Genomic DNA, 22,712 nt, shown 5'->3' with positions numbered 1-22,712 from the left:
TTCATTCCCCTCACCAGTCTTGTTGCCTTCTCTGTACATGCTCAAACAAATCTACATCCTTCCTAAAATGAGGCCTCCAGACCTGTATGCAGTACTCAAGGCGTGGCCTGACCATTGCCTTATACAGAGGAACAATTGCCTCCTTTTCCCTGCCCTGGCAGCAGGTCTGCACATTGCTCAGAAAACTTCGTATCTGACTGCACAATTATTCCCAGGTCTTTTTCATTTTTTACCACCTTAAGTGTAGTACCACACAGTTGGTACATTCCTCTGGGGTTACTTCTACCCATATGCTGTACTTTGCATTTGTCAATGTTGAACTTCAGTTGCCACTTCTCAGCCCATCTTCCCAAATTTTCTAGATCCTGTTGCAGTAGCACACTGTCATTAACAACCCTGCCAACTTTTGTATCATCTGCAAACTTCGCTAAGCCTGATATACCGTCAATGTCATTGATTAATATACAAATCAACAGCAGACCCAACACCGAACCCTGCGGGACTCCACTAATAACATTAGTTCATGAAGAGCAGCGCCCACTGATTACCACCCTCTGTCTTCTCCAGCTCAACTATTCTTTTATCCTTTGTAACAATTTACTCTTAATACCACTCTGCTCCAATTTGTACAGTAGTCTTCCATGCGCAACAGTATCAACGTGTAAGTGTGTGTGTGTTTTAAAAGACTTTTCTTAAAAATCAATAACCAATTTATTCATATCATATGCTGCAGTGGGTAAATTGCATGTTTCTATAAAATGCAGTAACTATCCACAATATTTTGAAGTGATTTGCTTGTCATCTCTTCCCTGGTTTTATTCAACTACACAGCACTGGCTATTCAAAATCTTTCACATTCCAAAACCAACCTGGTTGAAGTTGACTACAGTGCAGTCAGATCACTCAAATTCAAAGTAACCTAATTCTTGGTAACAACAAACAAGTACATTACGCAACACAGCAGAAACTACCCAATAACCAGTTAATGCTGCTTACAAACAAGCTAGTTAATGTATGCAAGTGCATTAAATTTTAGCTGTTTTTTTTTTTTTAAATTAATTGAATTTTTTACGTTTTTGTATAATTGTTAGAAGAAAATACAGGAATTAATTACTAGAATTATAACTTTATAGAACACTTAATAAAATTCTTTAGCATTTTATATTCTCTGAACTTAGCCATTCAGTTTAATCTGAACTTGCTCTCCTCTTGTACACACCTATTTTTTACCCCCCCCCTCTCTATATATACAGTATATATATATCTTCACAAGCAACACCACATTCATGAACCTGTAACATAACAATACATGCAAAGCATGCATGGACTGTCTAAAGCTAACAATACTTCAATAAAATTGCATTTAATCTACAAATTCATTTTTTCCACACAAACTAAACTGGGGGGAGAAAAAAAAACAAACTACCAGACCTAAATCCATCCACTGGGGAACTGAGTTAGTACTTGCAGGCAAACAGACAGATGGACATGGAGAAGATAATGGGCACATATGTGCATGTGCACATGTATATACAGCGGATTCCGGTTATTTGGGACATATCAGGACTAGTGCATTTCGGCCCGATTAAGAGGCTGCCTCAATTATGCGAAGTTTCACATAAACAGTTAAAAATACAGTGTACCCCCACTTTACGGCTGATTCTCTGTACGATAAAATCACGTTATGATGGTCTCACCATAGTAAGTACTGATCACTATACAATATGTAGTAAGCTCCAGTCATTGTGATGTTTTAATTCTATTGAACAGCGATTCTAATAAGCGAAAATAGAAGGAATATTATCCACAGGCTATACATAAAAGTAAAGATATATTAAGCACAAATTTACACTTTATTACCATACCAATTAAAAAATTAAATGATACGTGAAATTCAGAAGAATATTTTTCACAGGTTAGCAAAATAAAAATAAATTTACACACATCCTGAAAAAGGCCTCTGAGGTTGGGTAAATTCATGTCTTGACGATAAATAAGCTCATACACCAACCATTAACTGAAATAGCTCTTTACTGTGACTAGAATTTATAAATTAAAATAACATATTTACAATAAAATAAAACTGGATTAAAAGCGATAAAACCTGTAGCTTTCGGAAGCATCAGCTTCCTTCCTCAACAGTAATAAATCTTCTGGCAACACTTCCTTATATATAACAGGCTCATGGTATTTCACCACGTGGTTCCATCGGCACAGTCAGAACTGGAAGTGGAAACAGCTTGGGAGCGCGAAAAGCAAAACCGTTCATCCATACTTAAGACAATAGTTTCAAATAGGGGATGCAAACGCATACCCCTGTCCCTACTCGTGGTATTGTTGTCGGATGAACAGATTCGCAGGCTCTCGAGCCATTTACGGTCCCAGATTCCATGCTGCCTCTCCCAATAATGCTCAGCCACAGCAGACTTATTATAATTAGCGGTTTTTATAGCATTTAAATGCTCCCCCAGACGATCCTTTAACCGCCGTTTTGTTTCGTCCACATAGCATTCCCCACAATCCGGGCATTTTATCCCGTAAACAACTCCACTACTAAAGTCCTTTGCGATTGAATCTTTTACCTGGGACACAACTGTGTGCAACCTCCGCCCAGGAAACTGCACGCAGCGTGTTTTGAAACCCCGTAAAATTCTGGATAACCACTCAGTAAGGCCCAGATAGTAAGGTATGTATGCGGTAGCCACAGGAACAAACGGTTCACTACAGTTGGACACTATTCCTTTGCTGTATCTGTCCACGATTCTCTGGGGGTATCTGCATTTTCTAAGGTCTGCTGTGATCCGTTTGATTTCACATTCTTTATCCTCAGAAGTAGTACAGTGTGACATTGCTCTATCTACTAGAGCTTTTACCACACTTTTCTTATGCTGTCCAGCTTGTGCTGAAGTGTAGTGGGTGTATTGACCTCTACACATGTTTTTTTAAAAACCGAAGTTTTTAGCCTAGGGCCTATCCTAGAGATCAATACATCCAAAAACGCAAGGGTGCCACCTGTCTAGACTCTGAAGTAAACTGTATAAATTTGGAGAAGCTGTTGAGCCAATGAAGTGCATCCTCCTCTCTCCCCTTTTGGACCACGGTGAAAGTATCATCAACGTACCTCTTCCATTTCTTCATGGGAAACTGGAAATCATCAAAAACTCTACTTTCTAACTCTTCCTTGGGCAGATTGGCCACGATGGCACTAATGAGTGAACCCATGGCTGTACCGTGAACCCGTTTGTACATGATTCCTTTAAACACCGTAGTGGTGCTGGCCAGACAAAGTTCAACACCTGAACAAATGTCCTCTATACTTAAAGGCGATCTGTTAACCAAAGAGACATCGTTACTCAATGCCATTCTCACACAAATTCCATGCTTAATAGGAATGAATGTAAATAATGACACAACGTAAAAGGAATCAGTCTTATTTTCATCTATGATCAAATCCCACAAACTCTTTACTGTCTTTAATGACAGTAGTCAGGCAATAGAGGCGAAATAATTTTGCCAAATATCCCGACAAGGCATATATGTAGAGGTCAATACACCCACTACAGTTCAGCACAAGCTGGATAACATAATAATAGTGTGGTAAAAGCTCTAGTAGATAGAACAATGTCACACTGTACTACTACTGAGGATAAAGAATGTGAAATCAAACTAGTCAAAGCAGACCTTAGAAAATATGGATACCCCCAGAGGATTGTGGACAGATACAGCAAAGGAATAGTGTCCAACTGTAGGGAACCGTTTGTTCCTGTGGCTACCGCATACATTCCTTAATATCCGGGACTTACTGAGCGGTTACGGGGGGTTTCAAAACACGCTGTGTGCAGCTTCCCGGGCAGAGGTTGCACACAGTTGTGTCCCAGGTAAAAGATTCAATCGCAAAGGACTTTAGTAGTGGAGTTGTTTACAGGATAAGATTGCCCGGTTTGTGAGGAATGCTATGTGGGCGAAACAAAACGGCGGTTAAAGGATCGTCTGGGGGAGCGTTTAAATGCTTTAAAAACCGCTGATTATAATAAGTCTGTGCTGTGGCTGAGCATTATTGGGAGAGGCAGCATCAAATCTCCCCAGAGGATGCGATTATTGTAGATCGAGCACATGGATTCTGGCACCATAAATGGCTCTAGAGCCTGTGAATCTGTTCATCCAACAACAATACCATGAGTAGGACAGGGGTATGTGTTTGCATCCCCTATCTGAAACTATTGTTTTAAGTATGGATGAACGGTTTTTCTTTTTGCGCTCCCAAGCTATTTCCACTTCCAGTTCTGACCATGCGCCGATGGAACCACGTGGTGAAATACCGTGAGCCTGTTATATATAAGGAAGTGTTGCCAGAAGATTTATTACTGTTGAGGAAGGAAGTTGATGCTTCCGAAAGCTACAGGTTTTATCGCTTTTAATCCAGTTTATTTTAGGTAATTTTATTACAGTTTTAATTCTTATATAGTGTATCATAGCAGTTTTATTTTATATATTAAATTTTATTGTAAATATATTATTTTAATTTGTAAATTCTAGTCACAGTAAAGAGCTATTTCAATTAATGGTTGGTGTATGAGCTTATTTATCGTCAAGACAAATTTACACGTGCTTAGCTTAATTAATACATACTAACTAGATGATATTTCTCTTTACTGACATTTTGGGAGGAGGGTTTAAAATTTTAAATAATAAAAAAGATAAGCAACAAATAACATAGAACACGGCATGCACAAATTGCAACTAACACAATATATACAAGTGAGAACAGCATAACAAGTTACGAAGCTTAAAATACAGGAATGAAAAGAAGATTCTGAAAATTTGTTTATTATATGATTGAAGATTTCATGGAAGAGGAAACACATTTCACCATAATAACATAAAAACCGACAGAAATCCAGATGTCTGTATTATTGCAGATTCAATAAGATTGAGTTTACTATCCGTTTATAATAGATTGCACTAACAGAAAAGCTCAATAAACCAGAAACTTAAAATTGTTTTATGGTTTTAACCTCTTGAGTGCTGCAGTCTGCTGCCCCAAATTAAACGGCATGTTGTCCCAATCAAGCGAAGAAAACCCTGGCTATTTTCTCGATTAGGTTCTGCTCTTTATGATTTGTCCCAAATAAATGGCTGCCCCGATTAACCGGTGGCGCAACTAACTGGAATCCACTGTATATGCAAATGTGCCTAAAAACAAGAAATTATATATTAGAAGTTAAATTTTATAAAAAAATAAAAGATGATACCTGTCATAACACAGAAGTCCAAAAAATGGGAGGTAACTTTTTTTCCCTCTTCTTCACACTTGATGTTACAATGTCTTCCTATACACTTAATATGGTGAGCAATATCAACTTTTCTTGTCATGTGATACTAGTTACCTATGGATGCATGTCTAAAATTTCTTGAAAATAATACTTGCTTTCTCACCAGACACCATTTGAAGCAACTTTAATAGCTTTTTCACATTAAATCTTGACTGTAATAAGCTAAACCTACACTTTTTGCACAACAAGGCAAAGTAACAAAACAGAACACCACTAAGAACAGTGAAAAAAATGGTAAGGCACTACACAGCACAAAAACAATTTAAATGAAATATAACACCACCTTTACACATTAATGACTGAAAACACATACAGAATAACACATGCCTCTAGACAAAAGGATATGTGGAGCAACTTAATATTTGCATTTAAGTGCAGAATATTAAATTCTGCAAGTCCATAATTGAAAAAAATAAAAAACACATTCTTGATCAAAAACTGGAAGCTAAACTTACTGGAAAACCAGAAAATGCATGATTATCTGGGAAACTGTTGACTAAATTGGGAGTTACAGGTAATAACAAAGCAGAAGCAACACCCAGAAAACACAATCAAAAATTGTGGAATGAGAAACTAAAAACCCAGAAAACAAAGGGAAAAAAATAAAAAATTTCTAGAAATAACAAGTTAAGCACTCAACAGGTGTCCCATTTTTATTAATGGAAAGTTTTTCGATTTTTTGAAATCTCTTGGAGTATACCATTCTTTGACCTTCTAATGGACTGCAATACTTATTAAATGTAATTTTTTATGGGAGAGGAAGAGATATGTACATCGCTAATCTTACATTTTACTGAAGAAACATTACCCATCTTAGTGACAAGTTATAGATGATGTTATCAAATGCTGGAAGGAAATATTTAAATTCTTATTACTAAACTGCTGATTATCTCACTTGGTAAATACAAATAAATATTCCAGCACACAGAAGCATGTATGCTTCACACCTATGCCTATAACCCAGATGAGCTTGTACAATTGATCCACTATCTGCCCTACCAGTACTTATAAAATAAGACGCCTGTGATTTGGCAATAAAAGAAATCCAAAATTAAATTCCTTTCCAATTTCTCCGAAATTGATGACACCTTACAGACAATTTGTTTGTAAGATGGGGAGCATAAAACAGGTAGCCCTCGATTTACGTCGAGGTTAGGTTCTTCGGGGACAGGCGCAAATGGAACCCTTTATATAATGGAGTCAATCGGAAATCACAAGGTTAGGTTCCGGGCACCAAAAATTTTCCCAACCACTTTGCATCGATTGTTTTATTTTATTAGCATTCTTCACAGTTGTAGTAATAGTCGATGGAGGCATACATTCTGGTGAAAGCCACCCTACATACATTAGGGTGGCTTTCACCAGATTCCATCCTCCGAATATTGCACTACGATTCAATTAACTATTTTTACCAGATATAGTGTCTTTATTCTATTAAATTAAAAATTTTATAACACGACTGGAAAAAACTGCACACGGCTATCACTATCATTATTATTTAATTCATTAATAGCACAATTAATAAAAAAATGTTAGCATAATAAATTTCCAACACATGTAAATAGTGTAAACAACAACCAACTGAAGCCTTCACCACATGGACCTTTACTACCCATAACCACAAGTGGTTACTTTGAGGGTAGGAATCTTTCTCATCTCTGATACGGATGTGCTAATTGCTGATTGGCTCAGATTGTCCTAAATCACATGAACAGTGCACGACACATAGCACAGTATGATATTGATAAATTTTGTCTGATGATTTTAAACCTTCAATTTATAAAAAAAATTGCAAATTGGCACAAATCAGACCAGCACAAAATGAGGGCTACCTGTATAGGCAAACACAATATAATCCAAAGCACTCACGAACCATCAGTAATATGCTCTGGCATGAATGGTTTAACTGCTATTGTTCTACTCTACATAAGATTTTTACATTACTAAAATTCAAAATACTTTAAATACTTACTTTCTCTAAGCAAAGTTGCTTCATTTTCATATATAACATATTCAAACTGATCTTCTAGCTGTGCAAGAACATCTCGATTCTCTTTTTCCCAATTATCCAACTTCTGTTGTTGTAGCTCGCAGAACTTCTTCCAGCGCACAGAAGTATCAAAATCCAATGTGCCACGTTCAGCAAAGCGTGGACCCTGTTCTCGAGCCTTTATATACTGTGGGTTTGATTTCTGAAAATTCTTCTCTGGTAAACCATCGTCCTCATCTCTATGTTTAAGCATTTCTACCGACACCGGAATTGGTGAGCTGCTCCAAAGTACAAATGTAATTTAACAAGAAAATTAAAATTTCTCTAACACACTGAAATTACATAACTTGATAAAATTATTTCATGTCATTTTGTATTCCTAAATAGCAATATAATTAAAAATGAATACAATTTGGAAACGTTGCTATGTGGTTATTATTCAAAGATTAATTTTTTTGTAATCAACAGGTCTTTTACCTCCATGTGACAGGGATAACAAAAAGTTAGTTTACCGAGTGCTTTTGACCTAATTATACTAAGTTTCTTTCCAAAGTAATGGAGAAATCCATCAACTACCAATTCTTAAATTACCTCGAAACATTGCACCTTATCAATGGTCACCAATATGGAATCCATCAGGGTCAATCATTCATTAGTGATATACTGGCTTACTCATCTCTGGGCAAATTTTATGGAATAATTCAACAAAACTCTGGCAGTCCATTTGACATTTTAAAGGCTTTTGATCATGCTTGGCATAATGTTATTATAACATGTTCTGATCTTATGGATTGCCTACTGTTTTTTTGCAAATGGATATCTAGCTTTCTCTCTGAATGCTCACCATTGATGATGATACACAGCTCTGTTTTCTGATTTCTCCAATAAGGTTGGTTCCCCCCCCCACTAAAGGATCAGTTCTTTCTCCCACTCTTATCCTGTTGTATGTTAATGACCTTCTTCCACTAACTAGAAATTCTATCCATAGTTTTGCTGATGACAACACTCTATGGTCAAACTTCCAATCTGAGAAACCCTACCCTGCACAAATGACCTCAACCATCTCAAATATCTGCTAAAATTAAAATTTTGGTGGATATTTGAGAATGATGCAGATATGCAGGTAATTCCCCATTGGGGCAAAGAAAAGTTAACTTCAATCTCCTAAAATTCAGTCTGTCTTTAAAAAATAATTAAAAAACCTACTGCTCCTATGCTTATCTTTGATGACAATGATTACTAGACAAGATCACTAATCTCTATGAGAGATTACTCTTAACTTCTACTCTCTTGGTATAAGTACATAAATACTACTTCCTCTGCAAAGAACTGTGCTTTCTTTTTTTGCTTGTGTTACATTTCTAAATTACTCATTCCATACAAATTTCACTCACCCAACCATGGAATAGTGTTCACAAATCTGGAATGGTGTCCCCAAAATCTGTGTCAAGGTTCTCAGCTCAACTCAAAAGAGGACAATCAAGTAAATTAATGACCCCTCTCTTAGTCTCTCCATTCTGTCTTACAGATTTTGCTGTGTGCTTTTCTACAGATACTTCCATGGACACGGTTCTTCTGAACTGGTATCTTTAATTCCTCCGCTCTCTTCGAAAACAGTCTGAACACATGCTGCAACCATCCACCTCCAAAATTATGTAAATAACTTTTCCTCTACCTCATTTATCCCCTTCTAATTCTGCTTTCTGGAAAAACTTTCCTCCACAATTCCCAAAAATTATAATATATAGAAATTCAAGTCTAATGTCAAAAAGCATCTTCTTCTCAGCCATCAATCCCATTAAGTACAGTTTCGATATCTTTCATGTTCGTGGTTTCAAAAAAAAGTGTACATCTTACCATTCTGTGATCACTTCCAACATTTACCTTATTCAGGACGGTAACATCATTCACAATATATCTTCTGTTAGTGAGGATGAAGTCGATTTCATTAGTTGTTAATCCATTCGGACTCTTCCATGTCCACTTTCTGTTCACCCTTTTCTTGAAAAACGTGTTCATTACTGACAGTCTTTGAGATTCTGCAAATTCCACAAGTCTTTCACCTCTTTTATTTCTTTCATCAATTCCAAAATTTCTTATAGTTCCTCTTTCTGCGCTGTTTTGCCTTTTTCCAACCTTAGCATTGAAGTCCCCCATAATAATAGTGTGGTGGGTTTTCTGCTCATTTAGAAACTCTCAATTTTGGTGTACATTTCTTCAACCTCTTCATCATCGTGGCTCGATGTTGGTGCATAAATCATTATAACCTTTAGCTTGTATCTCTTAGAAATCTTGAGTATTAGTCTTGACACCCTTGGTGATGTACTTTTGAATTCAAAATGTTGTTTTTAAAATCTTTATGGACCAGAAACCCAACTCCACCTTCACTCCTTTCACTGTTTCCATTGGTGATTTCCACTTGATAATTCAAATAGCAGAAGACTACTATAGAGAATTATACAAGGAGCGAGGGAATGATGCCAGCAGTGGGGAAGATGGATTGCAAGGTTGCAACACATACAACATACTTGATAGTCTTCCTGATGAGGTAGAACATGCATTGAAGAAAATGAAGAATCAGAAAGCCCCTGGGGAAGATGAAGTTACTGTAGAGTTGTTAAAATTGGGAGGAAGAGACATAACACAAAAACTGGCAAGGCTCTTCACAAAGTGCATTAGAAAAGATATGACACCTAAGCAGTGGAATAATGCAATCATAGTTTTGCTCCATAAGAAAGGAGATAAATCAGAAATTGGAAATTATAGACCAATTAGCTTGTTATCCCACATCTACAAGTTGTTCACAAGGGTCATTACTAACAGATTAGAAAGAATACTTGATGAGAATCAACCGAAAGAGCAAGCTGGCTTTAGAACAGAATTCTCAACTATGGATCACCTTCACGTAATATGACAGCTAATGGCGAAAGCAAATGAATATAAAACACCATTATCCTGGCATTTGACTCCATGAAGCATAAGGCAATGTTTCGGGTACCGGAAAGACAAGGCATAGATACCCCGCATATTATGATTTTGAAGAAAATATGAGAGTGCTATCTCCTTTATTAGTCTAGATAAAGACAGTAGGAAATTTAAAATTGAGAAAGGAGTTCGACAAAGAGACTCTATCTCCAAAGCTGTTTACTGCTGCCCTTGAGGAAGCTTTCAGAAGATTAGACTGGTCGCAGAAAGGAGTCAATGTGAACGGAGAGTACCTAAGCCATTTACGATTTGCAGATGACATTGTGGTCATAAGCCACGATCCCAAAGAATTAGAGGAAAATCTTAATCAGTTGTGCACAGTTAGTAAGGATTTTGAACTAAAGATGAATATGGCTAAAACAAAAGTAATGATGAACAAGTATGCCACGGAAAGGGAAATAATGATTGAAGAAGCAGTAATTGAAAAGGTGGAGTCATATACTTATCTGGGACAAGTTATTAGCTGTAATAATGATAAATGGCTGGAAGTCAAGAAAAGAATAAATTTTGGATGGATAGCATTCAGGAAATATAGTCACATACTGAAGAGCAATATCCCAGTTTGTCTGAAGTAAAATAATGAACCAATGTATACTCCCCACCATGACTTATGGAAGTGAAACTTGGGCACTCACCAAAAGAATGGAAGAGAAGCTGAGAACTACACAGCGAAGAATGTAACGAATTATATTGAGAATCAGACTGTTAGATAAGAAGAGAAACACATGGATTAGGCAGCAAACTCCAGTAAAGGACATTCTTATCAAAACTAAAGAACTAAAATGGTCTTGGGCAGGACACATAGCTCAAAGACATGATAACAGATGGACTAAAAAAATAACAGAATGGTAATAACAGAAGAGGAGCTAGAAGAAAACCTGAAAGACAAAGGCGGAGATGGATTGATGAAATTCATGAGTTTTTGGGTAGTAAATGGATGGCCAGTGCTCAAAACAGAAGGAACTGGAAAGTTGCTGGAGAGGCCTTCATCCTGCAGTGGATTGAAAATGGCTGATGATGTAAGAGTATTGCTTTCTCTCATTGCATCTCTAACATACTGGTGTAGGAAGGTCATCTTATAAATCCAGAAAAATCTTGCTACTGTGTAAGTGAACCCAGAAGTTCCAGTCAATATCTGGAAAATTAAAATGCCCCACCATAAGACATTTCGATTTATTGGCCCACCCTGTTTGTATAGTTATTCATTATACTTATCAATCATTTGGTCTATAATGCACTCCGAATCTCATTTTTGTTTTCCTAATGCTTATGTCACACCAAACTGACTCACTTGTACTGGCTACCTACACTGCAGGATGCGCTGCCTTAATTCTATGTTCATTTTACGCATATTTAAATTCTGCAACTGCCTATGTCTGAGTGGCACCATGTCTGAAAACACTATAACGTCCACGTCTGATGATCTAACCCAGCATTTCCCAAACTTTTTTAGTCACGGAACACAAGTTTAGCAGGAGCCAAACAACTGTTTGCTAATATTTTATTACATTTGATGCACTGTGCACCAGGAGCATCTTTATTTCCACACAAGTAAAGCCGAAATTCAAATAACTGTCATCATACTTTCGTTTTGGTCTTTTATTAGTTGGTTCCTGTTTTTTTTCACTTTGGTTTTTGGGGAACAAAAGGATGCAAGTGTACATCTTCACTTTGAAGTGTGACAATATTGTGTTCGTTTTCATCGACCACAGTTGCACTACTAGAAGTACTTTGCTTCTCATTTTAAAGTTCCTTTTTTCAACAACAAATCCATGGTCACATTTTAATATTTCGAAATACTAATAAATATCAAAAAAATTTATATAAGGAAGTGAGTTTAGTTATGATATCGGTTCGCTTCCTCCTCTCCTTCGACCCATGTACTCCAGGCTAAATCGTATACGAATGGCATACTAGATCACCACATTGCTACTTTTTTCATAAATGTCATCACCTCTGTGCATACTTCTCTATGGAGACCACCAAAAATAAAGCGTTCTGCAGTCTGTTTGATTATTAGTCAATGCCAGTATATTATTAACTGGGAAAAAAAAAAAAAAAAGTTAAATATTCTAATGATACAAAAGTGGTGTACACTAAAAATATGCTAATTTTATTTTATTTTTTTAATTATTAATTAAGATTTTTCACGGAAAACTAGTGTTCTGTGAAACACAGTTTGAGAATGCTGATCTAACTAGTACTTAGTGTACATGCACCTGTTTTTGCTCTTAGTAACCCCAACATAGGCCATTTACAAGGCCTGTGTTAGGGTTGCCAGATTTCTATGACTAGATTAAAGGACATTCAAAAATAATTAACGCTACCACTCTCCAACTCTCACTCCACCCCAAAAAATATGAAAATTGAATGATTTTTTAGTTAATAATTAAACATTTTGTTTATATTTTTTAGATCTTTGTTTAAAAATTAGTTTTCATATTTTGACTATAAATATTTGCAAATTTGAGTTTAATTTAGAATTTAAAATATTTAATGGTAAACCATAGCATTATGTGGGGAAGGATATAGATTGATATATAAGGAAAATGAATGATATAAAAAGCATGAATCGTTCAAATATTTTAATGCGAGTTTAGTGCATTAATTTAGTGCATCAAGCTAAATTACTCATTAAAATTAAATTTCCTAAGGTAGGTGAAAAAAGTAAAACACCGTACTGGTTTAATAGCTAGAAATCATTCACACTGAACCTATTTTGAACTACTTCGGCATCAATTTTAATTCTCATAAAAATCTAAACAATTATCTTTAAAATTGAAATAGATCATTAGTTGGCTTTTTATGAGTGAAACTGAACATCTATTTTGCCCATCCCTCCACTTCCAAGTTCAGCATTAAAAATCGTTTCTGAATTTGCCGAAGTACTGAAAAAACATGTGAAATGACCTTGAAAATATCTGAAAGCTTAAAATCAACTTTTCAAAATTAAATGCCATTGACTCGAACAAGTTTTAAATTTTTCAGAGGTTGACACAGTTTCATAATTTTTCAGTACTGAAACCTCATCAAATCATTAATATCCAACTTTAGTTTTTCTGTTAATTTAAAATATTCTGCTACTTCAACAAATGAGTCATAGGACAACCACTTTTAAAGCTTTGCTGAGTTTCAAAAAAGGGGTATTTTCATTAAAATTAAATTTCCTAAATATTTCAATTCAGCATTAGAAAATGCTTTGAAATCATTTATTTCTGTGCTTTTAACTACAGGGTCTAATTTCTGAAAATGCTGATCAACAAATGAGTCATAGGACAACCACTTTTAAAGCTTTGCTGAGTTTCAAAAAAGGGGTATTTTCATTAAAATTAAATTTCCTAAATATTTCAATTCAGCATTAGAAAATGCTTTGAAATCATTTATTTCTGTGCTTTTAACTACAGGGTCTAATTTCTGAAAATGCTGATGAACTTCATACCCAAAAAATTCTTTATCAAGACGATTCTTCGGTGAATTTTTAGATCATTCATTATATATCGCTGGCACACATTTCATTCTTTTCAAGCTCCTTTATTGCTTTGCAAATTATTTTGATCACATACATTGAGAAAAGAAAATATAATTCTATAATTATAGGGACTGCTGTCGAAATTTCATTAATTTGAAGGATTTTAAAAAGTCGATTGGAACAGTCTTTTGGTTTGCTTATGAAATAAAGGCTCAAAGCCTTCCATGAAAGCAAAATTCATTCGTTCTATACGTGGTTGTAATGAAAGCCATCTAGTTGGTCGGTAAAATTCCCTTAAACTCTGTTTTGGCAAACTCATGAAATTCTTAAGGTTATCCCTTCTTTTAGCTGAAACAGAAAAACGACCATATATTTTCAAGACAATATTTTCTATATCAATATCTAAATTAATGAAAGCATATTTAGATAAATTATGAATAATGTGAGCATGGCAGTTTGCTTTAATTGCATCTTCATTTAATTTCTTAATATTTTGGAATAAGGATTTAGAACTCCCAAAATTACAATTTGCATTGTCTGCACTGAAACTAGATACCCTTTGCCAATCCAATCCTAAATTACTCATTGAATTCTTTAGGCACTCAAACATTCCATCTGTACTTTCATCAGCATTTTCAAAAAAATCAACTAAATAGTTTGTAGGACCAAATTCTTTCTTGAAGTACTGAATTGACAAAGGAAACATTTTCATATTCTTTTTATTAGAAGCATCAATCTGTAAACAAAAAAATAATGTTGGATCATGATGTTTTAAATCATCCAAAACAATTTGCAATGCCTTTTTACCTAAAACATTACAAAAAATGGCAGCAGATTTATTTCTTACACATATTTTTGGTGCAATTTTTGAATCATTTTAAAGTTTACAGATCAGATTCATGCTACAATCTAATGAGTTAAAAGAATGGTGATGCTTAAATGACTGATAAATATGAGTTATTTCAGCTGCAGTAACTAAATCCTCTTTTTTCGTGTTCTTTTTCACAAGAAACCTATCAAGCAGATTTCAAGAATTTGCCGTTTTTGAGACGATTTAAAGTGTAAAGTGTGTTTAGGGTCAAACGGCACCAGGGGTTTCCCCCTTTCACCTCCACACCGTTTTCGTTGTCATTGATACAGTTCGCTGTAAAGGCCAAAGATTTAAAAATGTACTGATCTTGAAATGTGTAATAGTAGTAGTAGTAGTAGTAGTGGCACTTGATGCAAGAAAGCAAGTGTAGGAGCTTATGCAGCATCAGCCAAAAAAAAAAAAAAAAAAAAAAATCACACCATACCCTCCAATTGCCTGTCCAGTTCCTCCTTAAATTTATTTAACCTATCAACTTCCACAACGACAGATGGAAGTTGATAGGTTACCATTGTTAAATGTTGTGTACCATTGTTCTTCTGGCTGTTCAGCCATCAGACCCTTGCTGAGACCCTGACATTGCACCCACTTCGCTCGGTGGAGGCAATTTACGAGCTTGCAAGTCTTTATGCTGAGTAACTGCTAAGATACCCATATAACCAACTTTAAATACATTTCTGCATAGAAAACATGTCCCCGCCTCATGTCATGAGGATTATTTGTTGAAGCTAGCCATTTGTATTCTTGCTCCCAATTTTTGTTGTAAGAACAAAGCCCTTTCTTCTTTTTTGGCAAAATTCCATTTTTGATGGCTAAAAAATAAAATATGTTTGTATATAACATGAAATATGTAGGTGCCTATAACCATAAATGAAATAGATCATTGTTTCTTTGTAAAGTTATAGGAAAAACAGTTTAAACAAAGCCACTGAACTCCATATTATAAAGTGATTTTTCCGATACCTATGATTTTATCTACCAGTCGCACGATTTTTGTGAAAATTAGATCATAGCCACATAGGTGCAAGCTTTTATGTTTTGTCAAAAAAATATAATTTCATTGAGAAGTATAAAGTGCATGGTGTTCTTGAAACTACGTATATGAGCCGGACAGGTTCATATACATAGCCAGACAGGCTCATTTCTCACTGGCAGATTTTGCATCTGAGGGGTTTTTTAACATATCCTCTGTTAAAGCTTTGAGCTAAGACTTTGAAATTAAATTGTAATTTTTTGTCGGTTTGGGGGGGGGGGGGGGTCCGAGCGTACGTCTCCTACACCTGTGCGGAAATCCGCCACTCCCATTATGAGGCACAGGCATTTAAAAATGAAAATAAAGGAAAAGGAGAGTTTGGCTAAAATAAAGGATTGTCCTTTAAAATAAAGTCTGGCAACCCTAGTTAGAAGGCAAGACCCGCCCACCTTGTAATTGTGTTAGGGTTGCAGATCATGGGACCTGCAGCAGGCCATTAAAAGGGCTTGCTTAACAGACTTTTGCACATCTCAATAGAAACAGTGCAATAATCACTTAACACTTTACCTGCAGCTTCTGTTAATCTATTAGTCAGTGTATCCCCCCCCACAAGCTAGAAGTTTTCCCGCCCACCTAACACTTCCTCGATAGCATCAGCAAATATTCTTACATCCCTTCTATTTAAGGATATTCCATCACTATAAAATCAATCTCTTCCTATTAACAAGTACAGTGTCAAGTGCTGAATAGACTGGCAAGACCCTCATCATGTACTTCCTCCTTTGTGGTCTCAATAGAAATTCAGACATTTTCATATTTAATTCTGACTTGCAACTTTTTTCCCCCACATTACTCTGTACTTGTTACCTAATCCTCAGATCTCTCACTCTTAATGTTACATACTCTAGTCACATTCCACCAATTCTTTTTATAAAATATATTTCCCTTACCATAAAATCACCAACAATAGCTACTTCCTGTGGGAATCGTGCTATCTGACATGGAAGATTGTAGTAGTAGTAGTGGCATGTGATGCAAGAAAGCAAGTGTATGAGCTTATGCAGCATCAGCCAAAAAAAAAAAAAAAAAAAAAATCACACCATTCCCTCCAAATGCCTGTCCAGTTCCTCCTGAAATTTATTTAACCTATCAACTTCAACAACAACAGATGGAAGTTTGTTCCAGCAAGTAACCACCCGCTGGCTAAAGGCAAATTTCCGCATATCTATTCTACATCTGTCTTTTCTTAATTTGAATCTATGCCTCCTTAGGTTCGTAATCTGAACAAGTGGAAGGATCCCATCAGAATTCAGTGCTCAACCCATTCAAGGCCTTATACACCTCAATCAGATCACCGCGCAGGTGCCTAGTCTCCAGCCATTGCAATTTGCAGAACTTAAGCCTCTCTTGGTAAGAGGATCCCTTCATTCCCCTCACCAATCTTGTTGTCCTTCTCTGGACACGCTCAAGCAAATTTACATCCTTCCTAAAATGAGGCCTCCAAACCTGTACGCAGTACTCAACGCGTGGCCTGACCATTGCCTTATACAGAGGGACAATCACCTCCCTTTCCCTACTAGCAAAATTCATATAAATCACTGACAAAACCCCATGACCTGGCCTGGCAGCCTGTCTGCATTGCTCAGAAAACTTCATATAAGAAGAACTCTTTATTGCATACAAACGCACATGCCGTACACAATACCCTTCACGGCTAAAAGCCAGGGGTTAATATCTGACTGCACAATTACTCCCAGGTCTTTTTCATTTTATACCACCTTAAGTGTGGTACCACACAGTTGGTACTTTTCTCTCAGTGAATTCTACCCATATGCAGTACTTTGCATTTGTCAAGGTTAAACTTCAGTTGCCACTTCTCAGCCCGCCTGCCCAAATTATCTAGATCATGTTGCAGTAGCACACTGCCATTACTGTCATTAACAACCCTGCCAATCTTTGTATCATCTGCAAACTTCGACACTAAGCCTGACATACCTTCATCAATATCATTGATAAATATACAAAACAACAGTGGACCCAACACCGAGCCCTTTGGGACTCCACTAATAACATTAGTCCACGAAGAGCAGAACCCATTGATTACCACCCTCTGTCTTCTCCCACTTAACCATCCTTTTATCCATTGTAGCAACTTACCCTTAATACCATTCTGCTCCAATTTGTACAAGTCTTCCATGTGCAACAGTGTCAAAAGCTTTCCTGAAATCCAAATATATGATATCAAAATTATTTTTTGCATCCAGTTCCTTTGTAACTACATCATAATAACCAATCAAATTTGTCAGAGAAGACTTTCCCTTAACAAACCCATGATGTGTCTGAATTATTGCTGCAGTCTTGTCTAGATGATCCTGCAATGCATCTTTAACCAGTGACTCTATTATTTTACCCGGAACAGAAGTTAAACTAACTAGTCTGTAATTACTCATGTCACCCTTCGATTCCCCTTTGTGAATTGGGGATACATTTCCACTCCAGTCCGTGGGAACCTCCCCTGAGTCCAAGGATGGTCTCATAATTATGGCTAAGGGTTTGCTTAGTTGTGTGGCGCCTCCGTAGCCAGGTGGGAAGGAGCAGCAGTGCGTAGCACACGCTTCTTGATTAAACATGGGTTCGAGCCTGTCACCACCAAATATGGAGAATGCGGAAAGGTCAGGGAATGACCACCGCATATCCCGGAGCAATATGGCGTTAGTTGCTAATGCTCCTAAAAACCAAATAAACAAAACAACAGCTTAGTTACTTTGTCACCTCCCTTAATATAACTGGATAGATCCCTTCCATCCCATGTGCTTTTCTTATGTTTAACTTCAACAATTTCTCCTCCACTTTGCTCTCAGTTATTACAAAATCATTAAGTACCTGCTACAATTTGATAACCTTCTGCCATTTTCAAACCTTAATAATTCCTCACGTGTGAATGTAGATGCAAAATACTCATTCAGTTTGTTTGCTATCTGAGCAGGATCATCAACAGTCGAACCATCAATGTCAAGTGGACCAATCAGATTCATCCCCTTCCTTTTAGAGTTTATATAAGTAAAGAAATCCTTGCTGTTTTTCTTAGCATCTTTTGCCAAAGATTTCTCGTAATCTGCCTTCGCCTGCCTAACTTCCTTTGTGACCTGATTACAGACTAGCTTATATCTGCCATAGGCTTCTGAGTCGCTTGATAATTTATATGCATACCATGCATTTTACTTCTCTGTTACGAGTCTCATTAGTTCATTTGATAACCATTTAGGCCTAAACCTTGAACAATATTTCTTAATAGGTATGAGACTTTTAGTAGCATCCAAGATTAATTTCTTGAATGCTTCCCACTTAGAATTTACTGTTGGTAACATCGTCAGTTGATCCCACTGTACAGAATTTAAAAACTGTCTGAGACCACTGTACTTACCTTTACAGAAGCAAAAATTCTTTCCTTTACACCTGATGGTAATTAAATCTTTAAGTAAATCCCACATCAGTACACTGTGATCACTGCCACCTAGTGGTTCCTTTATCTTTGATACACGAACCCTAGTGGTTCGTGTATCAAATTCTTAATGCACGAATGATAACCAGATCAAGAGTATTACTCTCTCTGGTTGCCTCTCAAACATGCTGCTGCAGAAAACACTAGTGTGTGAGTGACCAACCCAAAAGTTCCAGTCAATATCTGGGAAGTTAAAATCCCCCATTATAAGACATTCTGATTTACTAGCCCGCTATTTCTCTGTACAACTGTTCATTGTACTCATTCGAGTCATTAGGTCTATAACACACTCCTACTCTTATTTTTGCTTTCACAGTGTTTAGGTCACACCAAACTGATTCAACAGTGCACCGTTCATCTATATCAACTGGGTGCACTTCTTTTGATTTTATGTTTTTCTTAATTAACAGCATAACACCTCCTCCCTTCCTATCCTTTCTGTACACATTGTACTCCCCAAATTCCAGTTCTGCATTCCTTATATCTGGGTGACACCACTTCTCTGCTATCCCAACAACATCCACCTTTTATGTCTTGACCAACACTTCAAATTCATCAAATTTATTTACTATACTTCTAGCACTGGTATACATGCAAGCATACATGCACCTATTCATAGTTACCCTAATACATCCCATATACCCACCTATTTCATGATGACTTCCATCCGTCCCTGAAACCCCCAACACAAGGGCTCCAGGTTGCTACTTATTCTAATAGAAGTTGTGCAATAATCACCTTCACCTCTACCTGCTGCTACTGTTAAACTATTAGTCCTTGTATCCCCCCAAGCCAGCAGTTTTCCGACCCACCTAACACTGCCTCGATAGCATCAGCAAATATTCTTGCTCCTTTTCTATTTAAGTGTATCCCATCCCTGTAGAAGCAGTCTCTCCTGTTAACAAGTACAGATCAGGCTGAAAAAAAGTCTATCTCTTGAGCCTTGCACAATCTTTCCATGGCCAAATTGATCGACAAGGCTCTCATCATATACTCCCTCCTATCGTGTCTGGACAGAATTGCAGACACTTTCAAATTCAACCCTAATTCATGGCTTTTGTTCAACAGTGACCTGTACTTGTTAAGTAATTCTGCCAGTCTCCTACTCTTAATATCATTAGTGCCAGCGTGTAGAACTATATCACCATTTGTGCCCTTAAAAGATGATATCCGCTCTACGTCATCAACCTTTGCCCCTGGCAGACATACCCTGGTCCTGTTCCACCTATCCTTTTTACAAAGCATGTTCCCCGTTTCCCTGACAATAGTCACCAACAACTACTAGTTCCTCTGGGACCAGCACATTCTGCCTTGGGGGTTGCCGCTGTGTCGCGCAATGACCAAGCGCAAGCTCTGGTGTTGATGTGGGCAGCTGAGAGCTTGAGGGGCTCCTCAATTTAGAACCTTTGAGGGCATCCACCCTGTCCTTCAAGCACTCATATAGGCCCATAACAACGTTGAGTTGTCACCTGATTTCCTTACACTCCTTACATCGCGCACATACACAAAGACATCCCCCATGGCAATATCATGTTCTGTTCCAGAGAGTTCAGTAAACATTACACAAGTTGCACATTTTTTTAGGCTGTGATGCGTTTGAGAATCGCCCCCCCCTCAGTTCTCCCCCGAGTCACAGCACTCCTACCACTTTGTGTCTGTTGCTTTGCTGCTCTAGTCTGCAGCATGATATTTTAAATTAATAAGATCAATAAATTTAATTAATTAAATGTCAATACTACGCTATCTAATAGAAACAGTGATGCATATTATGCTATATAATTATAAGTTAGAGCTACCTAGTTAACACAATTAAAAATTTGAATTCCCTACCACTCTATACAAAAACAATGGCTGCAAGATTCGAACGAAATAACAGTTTTACGTATATTAAGTAGTAATCTACAAAAACTCTATCTAAATCAAAAATAAAAATAACCAGCGTAACTAGAACTATAAGACTACGTATAAAGTACAATATAAAATAACAATTAGGTAAATAAAAAGGCAAACACATCACTTTTTCGGAGCCTGTAATTCACAAGCGTAATTTTTAAAGAGAGTCAGCGCCCTCTATCAGATTATAGATTCTATAAAATCTATAAACAGTCAATACTTATCCCTCTGTGGCAACTTACTTGTATGATTGTTTGGAAAAGCACTGGTTTAATGCTTGTCGATGACTGAGGAATTTCTTAAATCTTCTTCAACCAAGGCTGCATTAGCCAATTTTGGTTAAAGGGAGTTGAATTTTCCCAGCAAGTTATAACTTGCTGGGAAAATTTCTAGCCAATTTGCATATATGCATCTACAGACATAACTAACACACATGGTTATGAACATAAGTTTTGGGGTGACTATACTAATATATACATTACTCCATTTTTATCAAATCAAAGACACTATGATTGGAAAATAACAAATTAAAATTCAAAAGTTATTAAATAAAATGTTGCATTTTATTTAATAATTTAATATATGAATCCATGCTGGAAACCAAAACTAATACTTCCATTTCTGAAACACTATCATCCTTTTTTTCACACATTTCTTATAGTAAAGAATAGTATAAGAATATGTATACAGAAGAACTTATAAATTTTTACACAAAAATATAATACTTGCTCATAGGCATTATAAACTGAAACAAAGCTAGTGAGAGAAAGAGTGTAACATGGTGGCAGTGGTTTCATTTGCATACTGGAAGACAGTGTATTATATATATGCACTTAACTTTAGAAGTGTATTGTAAGATGGTGTATTATAGTAGAATGAGCTGTATATAGAAGCAATCGTTAAAGAGGCATTTGATAAAGGAATATGGATGAGGGAGGATTGTATTTGGCAAACATGAGGAAAAGGTTATTGAGAGTTTTGGATTTGCAATATTGTACTGGTGGCAAATTATGAAGGATTGCTGAATAAATTAATAGGCTGCTAAAGGAAAGTTTTGATAGGTCTGCAATGAAAATAAATATCGAGAAAACAAAGGTTATGAATACATCAGAAGAAAGAAAAGTTAAATACTGAGGTAGAAATGGAACAATATAGGTGTGAACAAGTTTTGGGAAGAGTAATGGTAGCAGAAGCAAAAAGCAGAGAGTAAGATAATGTGGGAGATTAGTAATTGGTTTAAGGAAAAGATTGGTACAGTGCACAAAGTACCACACTTCTGGTACAGAGTGAGGAACTTTATGGAACAGTGACATGGACATTAAGAAGGAAGATAATAGAAGACTGGAAAGTTTTAGGATGTGGGCATGTATTGTAAGTAGGGCAACTTGTGAAACAACTCGATATGAAATAACAATGCTGTTTTATGCAAACTTGGTTTGCTTTCATTGTATACACCTACAATCTGATGCTATACACTAACTATACAACAGTTTTATACAAAATATTAACAAAAACTCTGGGCAGTTCTCATACATGTGGAAAGTCTGTTCGTGTTGTTCCCTTCTGGTGTGAGTAAAGCACCTTGCTTTGCTCCTTTGAAACATTATGGCAAGTGTGAAAATCCAAAAACAGCTCTTCAATCAAACAGGTCTCACACCATTTTATTATTCATTATTTGAAGAATGTGATGTGCAAATTT

General features: G+C 36.5%; 1 protein-coding gene across 7 annotated transcripts in view; it reads right to left on the bottom strand.

Moving 5' to 3' along the window:
* LOC150081361 (splicing factor, proline- and glutamine-rich-like) overlaps nt 1–22,712 on the bottom strand; it is a 266,228-nt gene that overhangs the window by 190,289 nt on the left and 53,227 nt on the right. For 6 of the 7 annotated variants that reach the window (XM_090379723.1, XM_090379725.1, XM_090379719.1 and 3 more), the window contains exon 3: nt 7,306–7,604. In XM_090379723.1, coding sequence (XP_090235849.1) covers nt 7,306–7,604 — 299 coding nt within the window. The remainder of the gene's footprint in view (nt 1–7,305; nt 7,605–22,712) is intronic. The other variant, XM_090379720.1, reaches the window with a different exon arrangement.

This window comes from Mastigoproctus giganteus, chromosome 8 (assembly GCF_048544385.1).
Source record: "Mastigoproctus giganteus isolate SK-2022 chromosome 8, ASM4854438v1, whole genome shotgun sequence".
NCBI classification, from domain to species: Eukaryota; Metazoa; Arthropoda; class Arachnida; order Uropygi; family Thelyphonidae; genus Mastigoproctus; species Mastigoproctus giganteus.
The sequence above is the reverse complement of the archived record's forward strand: the minus strand, read 5'-3'. Positions and strand labels throughout refer to the sequence as shown.